The following is a 20,611-nucleotide window of genomic DNA, read 5'->3' as shown; positions in this document are numbered from 1 at the left end:
CTAAACAGCCCAAAACTGCAGTTGACAATGTCAGTGCATCAGGTGTAGCTTAGTGCCAGTAATCTGACGTGAGTCTGAAACTTGTGATTTAAGTCCAGCTTAAAGACCAACTGCAGGCTGATATTTTGATGTATTACTTAGGAGGTGTGGCATATTCGGAGGTGCCATCTTTCAAACAGAGAGCCCCACATCTGCCATCTTAGATGGTTGTAAAAGATCCCATAGACTTGTTTTGAAGAAACATAGAGGTCATTATCGCATTGCCGTGCACAAATTCACTGTCAGGTTTCCCCTAATAGAAATGATTACACTTGAAAAGTACTTAATTGACTGAAAATCTGTTTGGGATGTTGTAAAAAGTGTTACATTACTTTCTCACGCCCTCTTAACATTAAATTTGCAATAACAGAATACATCAGCACATCTCTTATATCTTATGCATCACACTATGGCGAACCAACAAGTAATATTAATACTGTGCAGCATGTACAGAAATCACAGCAGCATGGAAGATGTAAAATACTCTTAAAAGGCTGGTTATTACAGTTTGAAGCTGACAGGCCCATTCTGAGCTGCAAAGGTTTCCTGACCAGACACCAATTAAGTACCCTTAAACTGGGTTTATTTCAAGACAATTAAACATTATGATCTCAAAGTACTCCACATATCAGTTGTTCTATAACAGCATATTATCTGAATTACTATGAGCAATGTCACGAATCAAATACTGTCAACCTCGATTGTGAATGTGTAGTACTGAAGATATCTCAGAGAAGTGGGAATAGACTCAAACCACTGAAAGATAAATCTGAGCTTGGCATCAGGGAGCATGGCTTCACACAAAGAATGATCACTTGGAATACACTCCCAAGTCACATGAAAGCCCTGGAATGGTTCAAGGGTTAGTTAGATGCTATACTGGGCCATTAAATTGGAAAGATTTATTGTTGCTAATATCAGCAAATGAATGCCTTATCTGTCAGATGGTGTTCCTCTTTATTTAAAGTATAACAGATTAACATCTTCATGAAAAAGTAGTAAATGGAGGAATGCCATATATATTAATTCATCTGACATACCAACTTTTATTTGTAGACTTTTGGTTTTCTCCTTTTGGTTGTCTGACTAAGACAGTCCAAATGACCTTCATTATCTGTACTCTCTTCATCTGACCACAACAAGTGATTCCCAGCAATTAAATGTGCTGCCAAACTTGCCAAAATATGAACAGAACAGAAAACTCTTGAGGACTGGCCAAAGAGTTAATACAGTCTGTCAATGTAATGTCTTTACAGTTCTTCATTGACAGCGGACTTTTAGACATAAAGTACACCTGAAGCAGCAGTGAGGTGGCGTGGCTGGTTTTTAACATAGTTATCTTTTCTAACTTTTCTACTTTCACTAGTATTGAATGGGTTAATTAAATGAAGATGTATGGGAGGTGAGGATTTCTTCTGGTTACTAGATGTTAGTGACATCCTAAATGTAACAAAAAATTCCTGTATTCTTAAAAGGTTTGTTATTTCCCCAGAAGTAGTAATCAGAGACTATCTACCTATTAGCCCAGGTTTTATGAAAAGAGTAATGATGAGATTAACAATGCTTAAGCACAGTTAAGTGCGGAAAGAAGTTGCTCTCCAATTTGCCACGATCCTCCCTAAAGCAGGACTTTACTGAAAGATTAAGACACACGGCGGGTGTGAAGTTACTGTACTTGCCCAGTAAACATGCCAGAAAATGTCACGGTTGGTGCTGTCAAGTGTAAGTAAATTTTTAATGGCATATTAAGTCTTAATTACTGTCAACCTCTCTGTCCCTGAAAATCTATTTTCATAAATATGGATTTTCATTCTTTCAGAATCTTATTATGGTTGAAAATGTTATTAAAAAATTAAAAATGTATATAATTTTTAAGGATTTTTTTCTATCCCTTATCTCAATCCTATTTTGCTTTCACTCTCTTTCACTTCCTATACATGATTTTACACGGAATAGCCTATTATAATTAATACTTCCCAGTCTAGATTCTTATTGGTTCAGTGAGGATACTTAACTCGGGCTGAAGAGCCACTCTGTTGCTTGCCCTGCTCATACATTCCCTCTAGAAGGCGCCACATTGACAATTATCTCAAAATACCATATGTTACCACTCAAAAATTCACAAAGTTTGCGGGCAACTGTAAGCATAGCAAATGATATTTGATTTATTATTGTCACATGTATTGGGATACAGTGAAAAGCATTGTTTCTTGCATGCTATAGAGACAAAACATACCGTTCATAGAGTACATAGGGGAGAAGGAAAGGAGGATACAGAATATAGTGTTGCAGTTACAGATACAGTGTAGAGAAAGATCAGCTTAATATATGGTAGGTCCATTGAAAAGTCTAATGGCAGCAGGGAAGAAACTGTTCTTGAGTAGGTTGGTACGTGTCCTCAGACTTTTGTATATTCTTCCTGATGGATGAAGGTGGAAGAGAGTAAGTCCTATGTGCGTAGGGTCCTTGATTATGATGGCTGCTTTCCCGAGGTAGCGGGAAATGTAGACAATGTCAATGGATGGGAGGCTGGTTTGTGTGATGGATTGGGCTATGTTCACAACCCTTTGTGGTTTCTTGCGGTCTTGAGAAGGAGCAGGAGCCATACCAAGCTGTGATACATCTGGAAAGGATGCTTTCTTTGATGCATCTGTAAAAATTGGTGAGAGTCACTGATTGCAAATTTTGGGTCCTTAGTTTTACAATTTGAATAATAGATAGTTTTTTTTCTCAAAATGATGATATTTGCTGAAATAACTAAATGTGTGTGAATGGTAGCACTGGAGTAAATATTTATTTCTGTAACGCTACTGTAGATTTTGCTGGATCAGGCCATCTCATGGCACACCCCATTGGTCAGACTTGTCCACTTAAGTTTGGACTTTAAAATATTCTGACTAAAGATTTGCTGATAATGGCCCAGTCTGAGTAACAGGGCATCTGTAACCTAGGTGAAGAATGAGACAGACAGTGTATCCTCTCAAACAGTGAGATTTAAGGATTGAGACCTAAACAGAGGAAAGACTGAGAAAAGGGGTGGGGGAAGGGGGTGTGGTGGGTGAATTCAATGTTAAATCAGGTACAGAAGGAAAGATTGGGCCAAGACAAAGAGGGAACAAAACACATAAAGAAACATTTTTTTATTCTATGGTCATTTTAAAATCTCCTATAATAGTTCATGGGAATGAAGCTGTATACATGTGTGCAGTTGTTCACTTTTGAGAATTAGTAATCATTAATTATTATCAGGTCATTAAAAGTTTGCTTGCCAAATTAATTACAAGACATCTTTCTGTTGTGAGTTTAATGGGCAATTAATTTATTAATTTGGGAATTTGATGAAAATAACTGAGGTGAAGCCCAAAATGCCATTTTTGCAAAGGTAATAACACAATTCAACCAGCAACTTGTGGTGATTCACAATTCATGCAGCACTTCTTCATTAATCAAGTTGCTGGCCCACATACACATCAATAACAATGTACATTGTTCACATACTGGTGTTGTTTCAACAAAATCTAGCTCACCATTCCCAGCAAGGAAGTCTGATGCCTGAAGACCATGGGTTGGAAACAGATCTTCCGACATTGCTGCTAGGAACTCTGACCCACCGTCCAGAAAAGACCTTGAATTTCTACACAAAATATCTGGGCGGGAATTCCCAATTAAATAAATTTCCTTTTCTCCCTTCACTGAAAGTAATGGTGGCAAGGGATTATTGGAGGTCTTGTGGTGTAGTGGTAGTGCCCTACCTCTGGAGCATAAACTGCTGGTTCAAGTTCAATGCCAGGGTTTGTTGACCATGGAGAGGAACATTCATAATATGGCTCAATGGTGTGTGTGTGTGTGTGTGCATGCGTGTGCATGCGTGTGTGTAGATACATTTTTTAAAAATGGATAGTGTCACATGATACTATGAGATAACTTTCTCGTGTTAGTTCAAACATCGCATGCTGGTAGTCTATTTAACCTAGAGAGTGTCACAATCAAAAGGGACCCTCTTGCCTGACATAAGGATACATTTATGTTCCACTGCATCGTTATCAAGTAAGGGACTAAACTCATTTTTAAAAAATAATATTCTCCCTTTCCTAGTCTGGGACACAGATCAATTTTAGTATCTCACCATTGACCCAGCGAAAATCAACAGCACCATTCTATCTGGTCTTGATCGCTAAGTACCACAATATATTTTGTACTAAACCAGTAAGCCATTGTAGGCACTAATATCTACATTTTAAAATATCTTCTTACCTTCCCCTTTTTGCATCCTTTATGTTTAAGTGAATGGAATACAGTGAGTTTACTAAATGAGTAGCAGAGCCATTGAGGTCCCAAGTTCCAAAATTAATCTGCTCTTGGTTGATCTTAACCAGGTCAGAGATAGAAAAGTTGGGATTGTTGGATAATGTAGAAGAAATTCTTGCTGCCAACCACCAGCACTTGTTGGAATTGCATGTCAGTGACCATTGACTAAACATAAAACCTAGATTATTGTACTTAATGAACGTATACATAAATAATGAACACTGGAAAGAAACTTCACGTGTGGAACCTAACATAGCCAGGAGTCAATGCTTTCACAGGAATATCAGGGATAATTTTCAAAGCAAAATGAGTATGTGGGCAATCTATTGTCAGAAAAGATGACGAGTATTTGTAGGCTCACCATCCTGATCGAACAGTGACTTCCAATCCGATATTCCCATGCTATGGTACAATAACAAGGCTCTGCACAGTACCAATCCTCAGAATAGTGTGGCAAAAATGTGAAAACATGTGAGAAAGGCAAAAATACAAGAATGAACTATCACTATTTAATAAATTGGGTTGGAGTCTCAGCTTACTGGTGGCACGGTAGTGCAGTGGTTAGCACTGCTGCCGCAGAGCGCCAGGGACCCAGATTCAATTCCTGGCTTGGGTCACTGTGCAGGGTCTGCACATTCTCCCCGTGTCTGCAAGGGTTTCCTCCGGGTGTTCAGGTTTCCTCCCACAGTCCAAAGACGTGCTGGTTAGGTGCACTGGCCATACTAAATTCCCCCTCAGTGTACCCAAACAGGCGCTGGAGTGTGGCGACTAAGGGATTTTCGCAGTAACTTCATTGCAGTGTTAATGTAAGCCTACTTGTGAGACTAATAAATAAATACTGCACTATTGTAATCTATGCCTGAAAATTAACTTATATTGGTGCTTTATAATACAGAAGAACATGGTACACAGTTAATGACAAATGTTTTTTCTTGTGCATTTCTGTCTTTTCTTCCCATTTAATGAAAATGTTTAATTAGGATTCCCCAATCGAAGATGGGCCTGAGTAAGAATTACCTTGTGGTCCTTGCCTTAGTTGTCTACATCATCGCTGTGGTACTGAACGGTCTTGCAGGGAGAGGATCAGGTAAGGAATACCAAAACTGGTTCAAGTGTCTGAAGCTTGAGAACACCTGAGCACATGATCCAGATGCATCCGAGGTCACTTAAAGCACTTCCATTAGTAGAATTAAAGCATTTTGTTCTGGAGCTGCCAATCAATTGCGCTGGTTTCTCTGACACAACCCATACTGACTCAACAGCTCTGGTTTTTAAAAGAAATCTTCCTGGAAGCTGGTCTAGCTCACACAAGTGGCCGCATCCCCCAGCTTAAATTAATCACCATTGTCCTCCAATTGGAGATCTTTGAGGAGGCTCCAAAAATTAAGCTGGAACTTTTGAGTATAAGGGCATTAATTGATACATTTCCAACCTTTTCTTTTAATGAACTCATTACTGTGTTCCAATATATAATAGATTTGTGCATATTTTAAGTCATTTTCCATGACATAAAATCAGATTTCTCAAGGGCGGCAGATTGATGCTGCAATTTAAAACCTTAATCTTTTGTCATAAACCCAACATCAACTGCAATAGCTAAACTTCCACAAGTGGCATGCAACAAGGCCCTGTTTGCTTTACCACAGCCAAATTGGGAACATTTTAACACCACACAAAGCATAAATTGTTGTAATCTTTTCCCATTATAGCACCTATATTAAGATGTTTAAAACATATATTCATTCGTGGGATAAAGGCATCATTGACAAGGCTAGCATTGTCCATGCCTAAGTCCTCTTGAGAAGGTGGTGGTGAGCTGGCTCTCGAACCGCTGCAATCCGTGTGGTGTAGGCACACTCACAGTGCTGTTCAAGAGAGAGGAGGTTCCTGGATTTTGACTCAGTGACAGTGATATAGTTGCATGTCTGGATATTGTGTGACTTACAGGGGAACTTGCAGACGATGCGTGCCCATGTCCTTGTTCTTCTAGTTGGTAGAGGTCACAGGTTTGGAAGATACTGTTGAGGGAGGCTCATAAGTTGCTGCAGTGCCTCTTGTAGATGGTATATACTACTGCCAGTGTGTGTCAATGGTGGAGATAATTAATATTTAAGCTGGTGGATGTGGTGCTAATCAAGTGGACTGCTTTGTCCTGGATGATGTTGAGCTTTGTTGGAGCTGTACCCATCCAGCCAAGTGGAGTGTGTACCATACTAGCTTTGGGTAGTCAGGGGGTGAGACACTTCCAAAGATTTCCCAAGCTCTGACCTGTTCTTGTAGCCACAGCGTCTGTGTTATTTATGTTGCTGGCCCAATTAAAATTCTGGTCAATGGTGACACCCCGCTCTATCCTCATTGAATTCAGTTTTGCTAGTCCTCCTTGATGCCATACTCAGTCAAATGTTGCCTTGTTGCTCCCACCTCACCTCTTGAACTCCGCTCTTTGGCCAACATTTAAACAATATAGTCGAGAGGCAAGTGCCCCTGAAGAACTCAAACTGAGCATTGGTAAGCTGGTTATTACTGAGTAAGTACACTGACAATGACAGCTTCCATCACATTGCAGATAAATGGGAGTAGACTGATGAAGTGGTGAATGGTTGATTAAATTTGTCCTACTTTTTGAGAAAAGAACATATCAGAGGAATTTTCCACAGTTTCTGGTTGATGTCAGAGTTGCAGCTATACTGGGACAGTTAGGCCAGGAGTGTCACTAGATCTGGAGGACAAGTCTTCAGTACAATAGCTGGGATGTTGCCAGCGCCAATAGCTTTTGTTGTCTCCAACACATTCAGCTGTTTCTTGACATTGCATAGGGTTGAACCAAATTGGCTTTGAAAATGGCTGCAAATGCTTCAGCCTTGACTTGTACTGAAGCACTGGACTTCTCCATCATTGAAGATGCGATTGTTCATGGAGCTTTCTCCTCCCATAAGCGATGTAATTGTTCAGCACTATTTATAACTGGATGTGGCAGAGCTTTGATCTGATTTGGTGGCTGTGAGATCGCTTAGTTCTGTATGTCGCATGCAGTTTCTGCTGTTGACACGCATGTAGTCCTGTGTTGTAGATTCACCATGCTCTCCTGAATTCCTCATGGAACCTGGGTTGGTCTCTATTTTGGTGATAATAGTGGAGTGGGAGATAATTGAAAGATGAGGTTGTGATGAAATGCAATTCTGCTGATTTGTGGTGGTAGGGCCACATAACATGACAGCAGGTATTCTCAATGTGAAGGGTCTTTGACAGTGGTTATTCCTGCCTATACTTTCATGGGCAGATGCCTCTGCCACACCTAGATTGGTGAGGGTGAAGTCAAGTCGCTTTTTCCGCGTGTTAGTTCTCTCACCACCTGTTGCAGGCCATGTTTAATTTGATATCATGAGACTTCCCATTGTGTCGAATCAATGTTGAGTAATCTCGGGGCCACTCGCTCTTTTGTGGGTGTGACTGTGCAGCCACCTCATAGAAAAAAATCATAGAAACCCTACAGCACAGAAAGAGGCCTTTCGGCCCATCGAGTCTGCACCGACCACAATCCCACCCAGGGCCTACTCCCATATATTTTACCCACTAATCCCTTTAACCTACGCATTCCAAGACACTAAGGGCAATTTTAGCATGGCCAATCAACCTAACCCGCACATCTTTGGACTGGGGAGGAAACCGGAGCACCCGGAGGAAACCCACGCAGACACGAGGAGAATGTGCAAACTCCACACAGACAGTGACCCAAGCCGGGAATCGAACCCAGGTCTCTGGAGCTGTGAAGCAGCAGTGCTAACCACTGTGCTACCGTGCCGCCCTAAATTGAATTTAAATTCCATCATCTGCCCTGGCAGGAATCGAACCCGGGTCCCCTGAGTTTCCTGGATTAATAGTCTAGCGATAATTCCACTAGGCCATCGCCTCCCCCGGTGGGCCCACCTCTGGTGGGCTTGTCCTGCCAGTGGAATAGGACAGGCCCAAGGATGGTGATGGAGGTGTCAGAGATTTTGGTTGAAAGGTGTAATTCTGTGGGTATGGCCACGTTGAGCTGTTCCTACTATTTTGTGGGAAACCTCTTCCAGCTTTGATACAAGTCCCCAGATTGACTCTGCTGGTTGTGATTCTAGCGCACCAAGTTCAGGTCTCTTATCACTACCATCCTTGCTTAGTTCCAGTTTTCCGTCCTTGCTCAGTTTCAGTTTTCAACTCTCAACCATTTCAACTTGAAAATATCCTCCACTATCGACAAAGTCCTCACTTTGCCTAGTAGGCATGTAAGTGAGGAAACCCAACCCTCCCCCAGCTTTTCCTGCCAGTACCTCCAGGCATGGTACCTGGCAGGGTTCATACCCGGCTCTCCCTCTGTCTCACCCATCATGGAAAAATTGTGCCAGGCCAGGGAGAGGGCCACTAGAGGGCTTCAACTGGCCCACTAGCAGGTGGCTCACCTGATGACTACCTTGGTGCGCGTAATATTGCAACGAGGTCAGAGGTGGATGTGTAGATGTTGGGGAATGGCACCCATGGCATTATTTACATCCCCCGCCCAGCTGCCAAGCCAGTTCCTGAGAAGCATAAAGTCCTGTCTAATAGCACTTTTGCTCTCCAATCAGTCTTTGTCTCAGATTCTCCCAAATCTATGAGAAGGTCTACTGGAGCCAGCACTGGCATTCTGACTGTGAAAAGACCCAAGTGTGAATAAATGTCCTGAATTCCTTTAATTAAAATTAAATTAAGTTGATTTTATCCATTAAAAAGTCCTGCACCAGTTGGCTCAAGTATTAGTAACCCCTGCAGAGAACAGAAAACTGAGGGGAGATTTGATAGATGCATTCCAAATCATGAATACAGAGTAGGTAGGGAGTAACTGTTCCCACTTGTGAAAGCATCGAGAACCATAGGGCATAGATTTAATGTAATTGGTAAGATAGGCAAAAGTGACATGAGGAGAAACCTTTTCACGCAGCAAGTGATTGAGTCTGGAATGCACTGCCTGAGAGTGTGGTGGAGGTAGGTTCAATCAAGTCATTGAAAAGGCAATTAGGCTGTTTTCCGAAAAGGAGAAATATGCAGGGTTATACGGCGGGGGGAAAGAGAGAATGGCACAGGTGATTTACCCATTCCGAGAGCCTGTACAGACATGATGGGCCAAATGGCCTCTTTCTGCATAGTAACAATTCTGTAATTTTCTTTCTGTTTAGATTTAAAATGTCAGTGTATTGCTTCAGATTACAAGACTGTGTTAATGCAGCCTACAATAATAATATTTGTCAATTTACTAGGTCCTTTTCTACAGTCTGTTGGAAATGTATCAAAGAAATACAACACTGAAATCACCCCTGCAGGATGGACCTTCTCTATCTGGGGAGTCATTTATATCTGGCAAGCTGTGTGGCTTGTCTATGTATGCAGTGGATTATGCCGAAGGTAATAGTGTGCTGCAAGTGATGTACATATCTCTATTCTGCTGTATTAAGATCACTCTTTGAATATCATCTGTTCTTGTTCAACATATGCCCAAAAGAACAGCGATGCAATAGATGGGTGTCAAACAATTTGAGCTATAAAGTCAGGTTGAGGGAACTATAACTGCTATTTTACTTCAGCATAATGTAGGTTGCCAAGTTTACTCACTGACCTGTAACCTCTACCTTTCTAAGAAATGAATGGAAATGAGAGAAAGGAAAGACAAGCAACTAAGATTGACCGTAAACATAAATGCTATGTTCTTGTTGGTGTAAAATCTTTATTCTTGAGGCATAATTGAGGTCCCAATGACAGGGGAGGACTTATCTCTTTAAAAAATGGTAATTTCCTAGCTGGTCACATCCATAATGTAGAATATCGTCAGTGTGATTTGAGCTGGTATTATCAATTGAGTCCAAAGTATAAACCTTAGTGTTTCTTTCAAACTCAAATGCATGGCTAAAACAACTAATATCAACCATGATGAGCATAAAGCTACTGGATTGTCATTAAAACCCATCTTGTTAATGAATATTCTCTGGGGAAAGAGATCTGCCATCCTTATCAGGTCTGGCCTCTACGCTACGCTTCAAATCTACACTAATGTGGATGACTAGGAACTGTCCACTAAATGATCTAGCAAGCCATTCAGTTGTTATGGGCAATTAGAGATGGACAATAAATGCTAATCCTGCCTATACTGCACACAGCCCATGAATGAATAAGTTAAAAAGTTGCTTATCTATTTATTTCTAACTACTAACTAAGAGCAAGAGGGTAGCCAGGGAGAGGACAAGGACAAGGGAGGGAATCTATGCGTGGAGCCAGAGGAAATGGGCGAGGTATTAAATTAGTACTTTGAGTCAGTATTCACCAAAGAGAAGGACTTGGTGGATGCTGAGTCTGGGAAAGGGTGTGTAGATAGCTTGAGTCATGTTGAGATCAAAAAGGAGGAGGTATTGGGGTTCTTGAGAAACATTAAGGTAGACAAGTCCCCAGGGCCTGATGGGATATATCCAAGAATACTGAGAGAGGCAAGGGAGGAAATTGCTGGGGCTTTGAGAGAAATCTTTGCATCCTCACTGGCTACAGGAGAGTTATGATGTGGAGATGCTGGCGTTGGACTGGGGTAAACACAGTAAGAAGTCTCACAACACCAGGTTAAAGTCCAACAGGTTTATTTGTAGCAAACGCTACAAATAAAGCTGTTGGACTTTAACCTGGTGTTGTGAGACTTCTTACAGGGGAGTTCCCAGAGGATTGGAAAATAGCCAATGTTGTTCCTTTGTTTAAGAAGGGTAGCAAGAATAATCCAGGTAATTAAAGGCCGGAGAGCCTTACATCAGTGGTAGAGAAATTATTGGAGACAATTCTTCGAGACAGGATTTATTCCCACTTGGAAAAAAATTGACATATTAGTGAGAGGCAACATGATTTTGTGAAGGGGAGGTCATTAACTTGATCGAGCTTTTCTAGGAAGTGACGGAGGTGATTGATGAGGATAGGGCAGTGGATGTTGTCCACATGGACTTCAGTAAGGCCTTTGACAAGGTCCCTCATGGCAGACGGTGAAGTCACATGGGATCAGAGGTGAGCTAGCAAGATGGATACAAAACTGGCTTGGTCAAAGAAGACAGAGGGTAGCAGTGGAAGGATGCATTTCTGAATGGAGGGCTGTGACAAGTGGCGTTCCTCAGGGATCAGTGCTGGGACCTTTGCTGTTTGTAATATATATAAATGATTTGGAGGAAAATGTAACTGGTTTGATTAGTAAGTTTGTGGACAACACAAAGGTTGGTACATTTGCGGATAGCAATGAGGACCATCAGAGGATACAGCAGGATATAGATCAGTTGGAGACTTGGGTGGAGAGATGGCAGATGGAGTTTAATCCGGACAAATGTGAGGTAATGCATTTTGGAAGGTCTAATACAGATAGGAAATATACAGTAAATGGCCGAACCCTAAAGAGTATTGATAGGCAAAGGGATCTGGGTGTACAGATCCACAGGTCACTGAAAATGGCAACGCAGGTGGAGAAGGTAGTCAAAAAAGCATACGGCATGTTTGCTTTCATTGGCCGGGGCATTGAGTTTAAAAATTGGCAAGTCATGTTGCAGCTTTATAGAACCTTAGTTCGGCCGCAATTGGAATATAGTGTTCAATTCTGGTCGCCACACAACCAGAAGGATGTGGAGGCTTTGGAGAGGGTACAGAAAAGATTTACCAGGATGTTGCCTGGTTTGGACGGCATTAGCTATGAGGAGAGGTTGGAGAAACTTGGTTTGTTCTCACTGGAAAGACGGAGGTTGAGGGGTGACCTGATAGAAATCTACAAGATTATGAGAGGCATGGACAGAGTGGATAGTCTGAAGCTTTTTCCCAGGGTGGAAGAGTCAATTACTAGGGGGCATAGGTTAAGGTGCGAGGGGCAAGATTTAAAGATGTACGAGGCACGTTTTTTATACAGACAGTGGTGGGTGCCTGGAACTCGCTGTCGGGGAAGGTAGTGGAATCGGATACGGTAGTGACTTTTAAGGGGCGTCTTGACAAATACATGAATAGGATGGGAATAGAGGGTTATGATCCCTGGAAGGGTAGGGGGTTTTAGTTAAGTCAGGCAGCATGGTCGGTGCAGGCTTGGAGGGCCGAAGGGCCTGTTCCTGTGCTGTAATTTTCTTTGTTCTTTATTCTTTGTTCTTTATGGGCATCGCTGGCTGGCCAGCATTTATTGCCCATTCCTAGTTGCCCTTGAGAAGGTGGTGGTGAGCTGCCTTCTTGAATCACTGCAGTCCATGTTCTGTGGGTTGACTCACAATGCCATTAGGGAGGGAATTCCAGGATTTTGACTCAGCGACTGTGAAGGAATGGTGATATATTTCCAAGTTAGGATGGTGAGTGGCTTGGAGAGGAACTTGCAGGTAGTGGTGTTCCGATGTATCTGCTGCCCTTGTCCTCTAGATAGAAGTGGTTGTGGGTTTGGAAGGTGCTGTCCAAGGACCTTTGGTGAATTGCTGCAGTGCATCTTGTACACACTGTAGTACACACTGCTGCTACTGAGTGTTGGTGGTGGAGGGTTTGAATGTTTGTAAATATGGTACCAATCAAGCGGGCTGCTTTGTCCTGGATGGTGTCAAGCTTCTTGAGTGTTGTTGGAGCTGCATCCATCCAGGCAAGAGGGGAATATTCCATCACACTCCTGACTTGTGCCTTGTAGATGGTGGATAGGCTCTGGGGAGTCAGGAGGTGAGTTACTCACCACAGTATTCCTAGCCTCTGACCTGCTCTTGTAGCCACTGTGTTTATGTGGTGAGTCCAGTTGAGTTTCTGGTCAATGATGTTGACATCAAGGATGTTGACAGTGGGAGATTCAGTGATGATAGCACCATTGAATGTCAAGGGGCGATGGTTAGAGTGTCTCTTATTGGTGATGGTCATTGCCTGGCATTTGTGTGGTGCGAATGTTACTGGCCACTTGTCAGCCCAAGCCTGGATATTGTCCAGATCTTGTTGCATTTGAACATCAACTGCTTCAGTATCTGAGGAATCATGAATGGTGCTGAATATTGTGCAATCATTGGCAAACATCCCCACTTCTGACCTTATGATAGAGGGATGGTAATTGATGAAGCAGCTGAAGATTGTTGGGCCTAAGACACTACCCTGAGGGACTCCTGCAGAGATGTCCTGGAGCTGAGATGACTGACCCTCCACAATCACAACCATCTACCTATGTACCAGGTATGACTCCAACTAGCAGAGAGTTTGCCCCCTGATACCCATTGATTCCAGTTTCGCTAGGGCTCCTTGATGCCACATTCGGTCAAATGCGGCCTTGATGTCAACGGCTGTCACTCTCGCCTCAAAGAACAAAGACATTTACAGCACAGGAACATGCTGCCCGACTTAACTAAAATCCCCTACCCTTCTGGGGACCATATCCCTCTATTCCCATCCTATTCATGTATTTGTCAAGACGCCCCTTAAAAGTCACTACCGTATCCGCTTCCACTACCTCCCCCGGCAACGAGTTCCAGGCACCCACCACCCTCTGTGTAAATAATCTGCCTCGTACATCTCCTTTAAACCTTGCCCCTCGCACCTTAAACCTATGCCCCCTAGTAATTGACTCTTCCACCCTGGGAAAAAGCTTCTGACTATCCACTCTGTCCATGCCTCTCATAATCTTGTAGACTTCTATCAGGTCACCCCTCAACCTCCGTCTTTCCAGTGAGAACAAACCAAGTTTTTCCAACCTCTCCTCATAGCTAATGCCCTCCATACCAGGCAACACCCTGGTAAATCTTTTCTGTACCCTCTCCAAAGCCTCCACATCCTTCTGGTAGCCTCATCTCTGGAATTCAGCTCTTTTGTCCATGTTTGAATCAAGGCTGTAATGAGGTCAGGAGCTGAGTGACCCTGGCGAAACCCAAACTGGGCGTCACTGAGTAGGTTATTGCTGAGCAGGTGCTGCTTGGCAGCACTGTTGATGACTCCTTCCATCACTTTACTGATGATCGAGAGTAGACTGATTGGGCGGTAATTGGCTGGGTTGGATTTGTCCTTTTTGTGTACAGGACATATCTGGGCAATTTTCCACATTGTTGGTTAGATGCCAGTGTTGTAACTGTACTGGAAGAGCTTGGCTAGGGGAGCGGCAAGTTCTGGAGCACAAGTCTTCAGTACTATTGCCAGAATGTTATCAGGGCCCATTGCCTTTGCAGTATCCAGTGCCTCCAGCCGTTTCTTGACATCACGTGGAGTGAATCGAATTGGCTGGAAACTGGCATCTGAGATGCTGGGGACTACTGGAGGAGGCCGAGATGGATCATCCACTCGGCACTCCTGGCTGAAGATTGCTGTGAATACTTCAGCCTTATCTTTTGCTCTTCCATCATTGAGGATGGGGATATTTGTGGAGCCGCCTCCTCCTCCAGTAAGTTGTTTAATTGTCCACCACCATTCTCGACTGGATGTGGAAGGATTGCAGAGCTTGGATCTGATCTGTTGTTTGTGGGATCACTTAGCTCTGTCTATCACTTGCTGTTTTTGCCATTTGGCATGCAAGTAGTCCTGTTTGGAAGCTTCACCAGGTTGATACCTCATTTTTAGGTATGCCTGGTGCTGCTCCTGGCATGCCCTCCTACACTCTCCATTGAATCAGGGTTGATCCCCTGGCTTGATGGTAATGGTTGAGTGGGGGATATGCTGGGCCATGAGGTTGCAGATTGTGGTGGAGTACCGTTCCGCTGCTGTTGATGGCCCACAATGCCTCATGGATGCCCAGTTCTGAGTTGCTAGATCGGTTCGAAGTCTGTCCCTTTTAGCACGGTGATAGTGCCACACAACACGATGGAGGTTATTCTCAATGTGAAGGTGGGACTTTGTCTCCACAAGGACTGTGCGGTGGTCACTCTTACCAATACTATCATGAACAGATGCATCTGCAGCCGGCAGATTGGTAAGGATGAGGTCAAGTATGTTATTTCCTCTTGTTGGTTCCATCACCACCTGCTGCAGACCCAGTCTAGCAGTTATATCCTTTAGGAGCTGACCAGCTCGATCAGTAGTGCTGTTGCTGAGCCACTCTTGGTGGTGGACATTGAAATCCCTCATCCAGAGTACATTTTGCATCCTTGCCACCCTCAGTGCTTCCTCCAAATGTTGTTCAACATGGAGGAATACTGCTTCATCAGCCGGAAGAGGACGGTACATGGTAACCAGTAAGAGGTTTCCTTGCCCATGTTTAGCCTGAAGCCATGAGATTTCATGGGGCCCAGAGTCAATGTTAAGGGCTCCCTGGGCAACTCCCTCCCGACTGTACATCACTGTGCTGCCACCTCTGCTGGGTCTGTCCTGCCGGTGAGACAGGACATATCCAGGGATGGTAATGGTGGTGTCTGGGGTGTTATCTGTAAGGTATGATTCCATGAGAATGACTATGTCAGGCTGTTGCTTGACTAGTTGATGAGACAGCTCTCCCAATTTTGGCACTAGTCCCCAGACGTTAGCAAGGAGGACTTTGCAGGATCGACAGGGCTGTTTGTTTTGCCGTTGTCTTTTCCGGTGCCCAGGTTGATGCCAGGTTGTCCGTCCGGTTTCATTTCTTTGTTGAGACTTTGTAACGATTGATACAACTGAGAGGCTTGCTGGGCCATTTAAGAGGGCAGTTAAGACTCAACCACATTGCTGTGGCTCTCACATGTAGGCTAGACCAGGTAAAGACAGCAGATTTCCTTCCCGAAAGGACATTAGTGAACCAGATGGGTTTTTCTGACAATCGACAATGGTACTGGAGTACTTTGCCCAGTTCTCGTCTGCTAGGATGAGGTGCTGTTGGACCTTGCTGCTCACCATGAAGAACGGGCACCTATCAATGAGACTGAAACAGAAAAACTCAGCAGGTATAACAGCATCTGTAGAAAGAGAAAAAAGAATTGGGCCCGAAATGTTAACTCTGTTTCTCTCCCGACAGAAGTTGCCAGACCTGCTGACCTGTTCAGTTTCCAACATCTGCAGTATTTGTTTGATTTGATTTAATTTGATTTATTATTGTCACGTGTTAGTATACAGTGAAAAATATTGTTTCTTGTGTGCTATACAAAGCATACCGTTCGTAGAGAAGGAAAGGAGAGGGTGCAGAATGTAGTAATTTTTGCTCATTTTAGCAGAGAGACTAGGTGCTTCATCCATCTGTCACAATGGCAGTGACCTCCTGAGATCAGAGCCGGTGTGTTGGATTTCAGGTTCAAGCAGCATCCCTGGAACCCCTGATTCTGCTCCTGGAATTGCCTCTACATGAGAGTCGCCACTACCTCAGTGGAGGAGGCTGTACGTTCAGAATTAGAGGTCAACTTCCGTGGCACACAGACCCTCATGGATCTCAGCCAGATATCTCCACACATCCTGCAGGACATCCAGCATCTGCTGCCTGATGAACAACTCCATGAGTTGTCATCTGCTTCAGACTCAGCATGATCCTGGTGCTCCCACTGTCCAGACCTCTCTGCCTCTGCCACCCTTTCATGTTTATTGTGACGTGCCCTTATCACTGTGCAATACCTGGAGCCAACAACCTAATACCCACTGATGTGTGAGTATCTCCACTGATGCCTAGTTCTGGGAGATGCTGATGCAGGAGTGATGTCTTCCTGGAAGCTTAATGGGGGTCCTTGGGGTCACCGGGGGCTCCTGTGGATGATGTATCTGTGCAAGGAAGGCACAAGATCAGTAAATTCAATCACTATCATCACTGTGCATGGTGATGGACTGCAGAGACAATGAAGAGCTGTTGCATGCTGCCATGTGCATTGGAACTTCAGTGGGCACTCTGACTGTGATAGTTTACTTTTTGTTAAGAGGCGCCCGTGATGTTTCCTGTACCCACAGCACACATCTGGGACCTGCACTCTTACCTTCATTCGAGACCCCTGCCTCACCATGACCGGAAGAGTGAGCTGGCTGGTGGCACCTCCAGTTCCAGTGCATCATTTTCATGCTTTGTTCACACTTGGAAATCTGGCACTCCTCCACCAGTCCTGTGGCACTCTGTGATTAGTCTCCTCCTGACCGGGAACAATAGAAAGTCTTATTTGTTTTCCATCTCCCTGAAGGATCACTCCAGATCCCCCCTCCGCCAACACATGCATTTAGCAAGCTATTTCACTGTGGCACACCTCAACCTCTGGTGCATTGAGGCCTATTGTGCTGACATTCCAGCTTTGGCAGGCTTCAGTGCCAGTTGATATGCATACACAGACCCCTGAGCACACAGGGAAATGGACACTTGGCCACTCTTCTCTGTACAGGCCTATGCCATCGCTGCATGTAATCTTCCCATCCCCGAAGATCACTGAACCTGGGGCCACGGGAGCACTGTTTGGTGTACCACATTATGCCCACTGATCTGGGCGGTGACCTCTGACCAGGCCTTTTTGATCAGGTGGGGCCATCTTTTCTTGTCATCCCTGGCCAAGAGAATGTGCTGCCTGGCACTGACCTCCCCCACTAGAACTCCCGGGCACTCATTAGAGAAACAGGGAGCAGAGTGCCCACGTGACTTGCCCTCCTGCCTTCCATGACCACCAGGTGCTGATGCCATTGCCAGAGAGCAGGAACGTTATTATAACTTGCTTCCTCAGCCTCCCGCTCAACTCCTGGCAGCCTTCAGGGAGCTGCCTCCTCCGTTTTTAACTATCACACCCCCCCTCCCCTTGCCATGTTCCGACCCCCACTCAGTGCCAGCTTAGCTGGCAGACATGTTACACATTAGGGAGGCCTTAATTGGACACCCAGCATAATATCGTGTTAACAACGTGATCCCGGCTGAGAGTGGGTTTGAGATCCGCTTCCATCGCATTGACTTCAAGCACACCCCAAACCTAAAATTCAGACCATCGCCCTTAAGGTTTGCCTATTGGAGTGGTATAAAATACAAAAAACTGTGCTCTGAAAAGGACCAAAAATGTCCAAAAAGAATAGGAAATGTTGGGGGGAAGTTTTTCACACAGAGGGCGGTGGGCGAGTGGAATCGGCTGCCGTCAGTGGTGGTGGAGGCAAACTCAATGGGGTCTTTTTCTAAATGGAGGTCGGTCACCAGTGGTGTGCCCCAGGGATCTGTTCTGGGACCCTTGCTGTTTGTCATTTTCATAAATGACCTGGATGAGGAAGTGGAGGGATGGGTTGGTAAGTTTGCCGACGACATGAAGGTTGGTGGGGTTGTGGATACTCTGGATGGATGTCAGAAGTTACAGAGGGACATAGATAGGATGCAAGACTGGGCGGAGAAGTGGCAGATGGACTTCAACGCAGATAAATGCGTAGTGGTCCATTTTGGCAGGTCAAATGGGATGAAGGAGTACAATATAAAGGGAAAGACTCTTAGTACTGTGGAGGATCAGAAGGACCTTGGGGTCCGGGTCCATAGGACTCTAAAATCGGCCCCGCAGGTGGAGGAGGTGGTTAAGAAGGCGTATGGTGTGCTGGCCTTTATCAATCGAGGGATTGAGTTTAGGAGTCCGGGGATAATGATGCAGCTATATAAGACCCTCGTCAGACCCCACTTGGAGTACTGTGCTCAGTTCTGGTCGCCTCACTATAGGAAGGATGTGGAAAAGATTGAAAGGATGCAGAGGAGATTTACAAGGATGTTGCCTGGATTGAGTGGCATGCCTTATGAGGATAGGCTGAGGGAGCTCGGTCTTTTCTCCTTGGAGAGACATAGGATGAGAGGAGACCTAATAGAGGTAGATAAGATGTTGAGAGGCATCGATCGTGTGGACTCTCAGAGGCTTTTTCCCAGGGTGGAAATGTCTGCTACAAGAGGACACAGGTTTAAGGTGCTGGGGGGGAGCGGGGGGGATAGGTACAGGGGAAATGTTAGGGGGAAGTTTTTCACACAGAGGGTGGTGGGCGAGTGGAATCGGCTGCCGTCGGTGGTGGTGGAGGCAAACTCAATAGGGTCTTTTAAGAGACTCCTGGATAAGTACATGGGACTTAATAGGATGGAGGGTTATAGGTAGGCCTAAAAGGCAGGGATATGTTCGGCACAACTTGTGGGGCCGAAGGGCCTGTTTTGTGCTGTAGTTTTTCTATGTTTCTAATAATATCAGGAACTCACCATCTGGTTGGATCTGTAAGCATACTCCCAAATTCTACCTCTGCTGTATAACACGTAATGTGTTAAACCATTGAGATGTACATGACACAGCTTTTAAAAAGATGAGAGAAAATACTGAAAGTAACCTGGTAAATTCTTTAGGAACATTGAATATAGGAAGGAGCATTCAAAAGTAATGCACCATCGGCTGAAATGGAGTGTACAGGATCTTATATAATGCTGTATCACATATGATTGATATGGGCTGTAGCTCATGTTAAAAATTGTTTGATGGATGTTGGCTGCTGAGATGCTGAGGATTGAGGTATAACAGCATAATTCTGGAGAGTTTATCTACACCTTTCACTCAAAGTTGAATTGGGTTCATAAGTCAACTTATTGAACCTATCTAACAGATTATTGGATAAGGAAGTTTGAGTAATTATTTATTCCAACTAAAATTAATATTTGCCTAGATTGCAAAGTGATTGATATGATAAGGTGCTATATAAATACAATGTGTTCCTTAATATATACAAATGTCCTTGTTTTACAAAGTAAAGCACCATTGCCATTAATATCCTGTTTCTTTTTGATGTTTGTTCACACAGGAATGCCTTCACGTGGACGCCTTCTGTACTGCCCTGTCCATTTTATCTAGTTTGGATTATAAACAATCTTTTGAACATAGGTTGGATTTTCCTCTGGGATAGAGAGTAAGTACAGGAAGCTATTCCACCAAATCCAATAAGATGATCTTGATTGTTCTTGTAGAAAATGTGGTTGCTTGAAATATAGCATTGCATGTTAGTACTCGACCAAAATGCTTGAGCTTACATGATTACTTTCTTCATCAATTTTAGCAGTGCTCTCAGGAAATAACACTGCATTTTCACTGAAGCAGTTTGTTCTGCACAACTTTGCTGTCACTCAAAAGACTTACATTGGGATAGGCGAGGGAAAGAGTACTCCCAAACGAAAAGTAGAACAACAGACCATCTACTGTTTAATTCAACAATGATGGAGTCATATTATGCTCCTAGCAATGGAAGCAAACAGAATGACCAAATGTTCCTGTCCCGCCCGCCACGGGAATTGTAGCGGGTGGGACATGGATCATGCAAAGGTCCATTGACCTCAGGCAGAATTTTCCGGCATTGGAGTGAGCACGGCCGGAAAATCCCGCCCAATGTTATTTATCTCTGGACTCTG

At 44.0% G+C, this 20,611-nt stretch overlaps 1 protein-coding gene across 3 annotated transcripts in view; it reads left to right on the top strand.

The window, feature by feature from the left end:
* LOC144495904 (uncharacterized) overlaps positions 1–20,611 on the top strand; it is a 72,208-nt gene that overhangs the window by 29,644 nt on the left and 21,953 nt on the right. For all 3 annotated transcript variants that reach the window (XM_078216700.1, XM_078216701.1, XM_078216702.1), the window contains exons 2-4: positions 5,328–5,434; positions 9,618–9,762; positions 20,011–20,115. In XM_078216700.1, coding sequence (XP_078072826.1) covers positions 5,328–5,434; positions 9,618–9,762; positions 20,011–20,115 — 357 coding nt within the window. The remainder of the gene's footprint in view (positions 1–5,327; positions 5,435–9,617; positions 9,763–20,010; positions 20,116–20,611) is intronic.

This window comes from Mustelus asterias, chromosome 7 (assembly GCF_964213995.1).
Source record: "Mustelus asterias chromosome 7, sMusAst1.hap1.1, whole genome shotgun sequence".
NCBI classification, from domain to species: Eukaryota; Metazoa; Chordata; class Chondrichthyes; order Carcharhiniformes; family Triakidae; genus Mustelus; species Mustelus asterias.
The sequence above is the reverse complement of the archived record's forward strand: the minus strand, read 5'-3'. Positions and strand labels throughout refer to the sequence as shown.